The 3,035-nt window shown below is 48.6% G+C and overlaps 1 protein-coding gene across 3 annotated transcripts; it reads left to right on the forward strand.

The window, feature by feature from the left end:
* The first annotated feature begins 1,228 nt into the window (after positions 1–1,228).
* LOC120801454 (gap junction alpha-8 protein-like) lies at positions 1,229–2,500 on the forward strand. 3 transcript variants are annotated; one of them, XM_040148500.1, is made up of 2 exons: positions 1,229–2,314; positions 2,402–2,500. In XM_040148500.1, the coding sequence occupies exons 1-2, from the start codon at positions 1,229–1,231 to the stop codon at positions 2,498–2,500; spliced, it is 1,185 nt and encodes a 394-aa protein (XP_040004434.1). The 3 variants fall into 3 exon arrangements, with proteins under 3 accessions (XP_040004434.1, XP_040004435.1, XP_040004433.1); XM_040148501.1 differs by having other exon boundaries at positions 1,229–2,272; positions 2,369–2,500; XM_040148499.1 differs by having other exon boundaries at positions 1,229–2,500.
* Positions 2,501–3,035: the final 535 nt, after the last annotated feature.

Raw genomic sequence — 3,035 nt, forward strand, 5'->3', positions numbered from 1 at the left:
TTCATAATATTAACAAAAAGAGAAAGAACTGGCCATCACCTCTTCTGGACAAAATAAAAAAAAAAATTTCCAAGGTTCGACATGAGAGTATTTATCTTTTTTAAATCTTTAATATTTGTTGGAATTAACTCACTGCTGCCTCGACTGTTAATGCATGAGGACATGAACTCTCCTTCATCTCTGCCTGAGCCGATAGTTTGTCACTGACCTGCCTCTCTGCTCTAATGTTGGGCATGGCAGTACAGCTGGAGGCACATCAGCTGCTGTTGTTGTTTCATCTCCTGTATCTGTGCTTGTACATACAGCACATGTGTGTGAGGAAGTTGCATGCGTGGAGCTGGACTGCTCTGCTGTGGACCCGGTTGCCCCGGCTGTACAGTGTCCATGCTGGTGTGGGAGCCTGAGGCCTGCTCCCATACATCCCTGCTCGGGCTCTGTTGATCCTATTGTCTCCTGCGTCACCACACGTCGCCCGGCAAATAAAGGCCGTCTGGCTCCAAGCTTAAATATTGCAGCAAACTAAAAACCAACCATCAGAGCCGATTCATTCACATCTGCTCAGTGGGGCGACAAGGACAGGGCTTTAGGTGGGAAAGAGGGCAGAAAAAAGTTCACTTTTCCCTGCCGGGTGCCAAGAGAACGGGACAGGACTCAACTTCGCCGGAGCCGCAGCTGTGGCAAGTTGCCCATTTGATCACATTTAACCTGTATCATACCTTACAGAAGAGGGGACTAAATATTACTTATTGATCTCTCTTTGTTGGTTTTTATTCGTGAGTTGCTGTGCGGAATTTTTTTCGGAGCTAGAGCAAAAGTTTTTTTGGTTGCACCTTTGTTAATGTTCACATAGTTAATAATGTTTACATTTAGAACAAGCAGCCTTCACTACAGCTAAATTGTTGTCTCGTTAAAAGTTTTAATTTAATATTTGAGAGACAGCTTTTTATCTTCTTCCAATGGAAACAGAATGGAGTCAAAAGCCTGGATTTCAGCTCCTAAAAAGTTTCAAATTCTCGAGGTTTTCTGATAGAAATATGCAGTAGCATGTTATTAGGGCTTAGGTTTGATTTTTGACTTTTTCAAGTTTTCATCTCCTACATTTTCTTACTTTTCGTAATCTCTGTTCCCCTCCCCCCGTCTGTCCTGCCTGCCCCACCCTCTCTGTCTGTCTGCACCCTCCATGTCCCTCCCTACCCCACCCTTCATTCTGCAGTGCTACGGACCGATCATGGGTGACTGGAGCTTTCTGGGTAATATTTTAGAGGAAGTTAACGAGCACTCTACGGTGATCGGCCGAGTGTGGCTCACGGTGCTCTTCATCTTCCGTATCCTCATCCTGGGAACAGCGGCGGAGTTCGTGTGGGGCGATGAGCAGTCTGACTATGTCTGCAACACACAGCAACCTGGATGTGAGAATGTGTGCTATGATGAGGCCTTCCCCATCTCTCACATTCGCCTCTGGGTGCTGCAGATCATCTTTGTGTCCACACCTTCTCTGGTATACGTGGGCCATGCTGTGCACCATGTCCACATGGAGGAGAAACGTAAAGAGCGCGAGGAGGCAGAACTTAGCCGGCAGCAGGAGCTGAGTGAGGAGCGTCTCCCTCTGGCACCCGACCAGGGAAGTGTCCGCACCACTAAGGAGACCAGTACAAAAGGAAGCAAGAAGTTCCGTCTGGAGGGCACCCTGCTGAGGACCTACATCTGCCACATCATCTTCAAGACACTGTTTGAGGTGGGTTTCGTGGTGGGCCAGTACTTCCTTTACGGCTTCCGCATCCTGCCGCTGTACAAATGCAGCCGCTGGCCCTGCCCCAACACGGTGGACTGCTTTGTGTCCCGCCCCACGGAGAAGACCGTCTTCATCATCTTCATGTTGGCTGTGGCCTGTGTCTCACTCTTCCTCAACTTTGTGGAGATCAGTCACCTCGGCCTTAAGAAGATTCGCTTTGTCTTTCGTAAGCCAGCCCCAGCCCCAGCCCCAGCCCAAGGTGAGGGGTCGGCCCCCTTGCCGCCACAAGGGAAGAGCCTGCCCCCCCTGGCTGTGCCCTCACTGCAGAGAGTGAAAGGTTACAGGCTGCTGGAGGAGGAGAAAGCTTCCCCTGTACCTCACCTCTACCCACTGGCTGAGGTGGGTATGGAGGCTGGCAGAGGGGCCCCACCCTTCCAGGAACTGGAGGAGAAGGCGGAGGAGGTGCTGCCCATGGAGGACATCTCTAAGGTGTATGACGAGACTCTGCCGTCTTACGCCCAGACCACCGAGTCACCGGGGGTGACATTACACGAGGAGGCAGAGGAGATGCAGCCAGTAGAGGCGGAGGCAGAGAGGGTGGAGGAGGCTGTGGATGAGGAGGTGGAGGTAGAGGAGGCAGTGAACAGGGAGAGTGTAACTCCAGTGGAGGCAGTGATGGAGGCCACAGATACAATAGAAGACACCAGACCGCTGAGCCGACTGAGCAAAGCCAGCAGCAGGGCCAGGTCAGACGATCTCACCGTATGAACCTGTGAGAGAGAGCGCATGTACACCTGCACATGCAAAATGTTCAACACAAGAGAGAGCACACACACACCTAACTCAACGACAACGCACACTCTTGAACAGGCAGGTCAAAAACGAAGTGGATGAAAAACCAAATCAACAGGGATAGATTAAAACCTTTAAGACACGGGCAACAATTCTACCAATCAACAAAAAATCTGAGTGTTTGTGATAAAAAATAAATATCATAAAAAGTAGAAGTTAAAGAGGGGAGGAGTAGGTTTTTTATTAAGCGTGTTCTTATATTTAAAAATGTGGAAAGGACACATGCAGGTGGGAAATGTTTTTACTTGATGAAAATCCATGTTCAATTTTTAGAAACATCTTTTTCTATTGAAAGAGTTTTAATCATATACAATGGAGGATTACACATTTTTACATGGGGTTTGAGCGGACAGGGAAAAGAGAGTTATAATATACTTGTGTGTCTGCAAATCAGTAATTTCGCTGTAGTTAGGCACTGACTTTCATTCCCATTCAGACAGTGACATACTGC

This window comes from Xiphias gladius, chromosome 16 (assembly GCF_016859285.1).
Source record: "Xiphias gladius isolate SHS-SW01 ecotype Sanya breed wild chromosome 16, ASM1685928v1, whole genome shotgun sequence".
Taxonomy (NCBI): Eukaryota; Metazoa; Chordata; class Actinopteri; order Istiophoriformes; family Xiphiidae; genus Xiphias; species Xiphias gladius.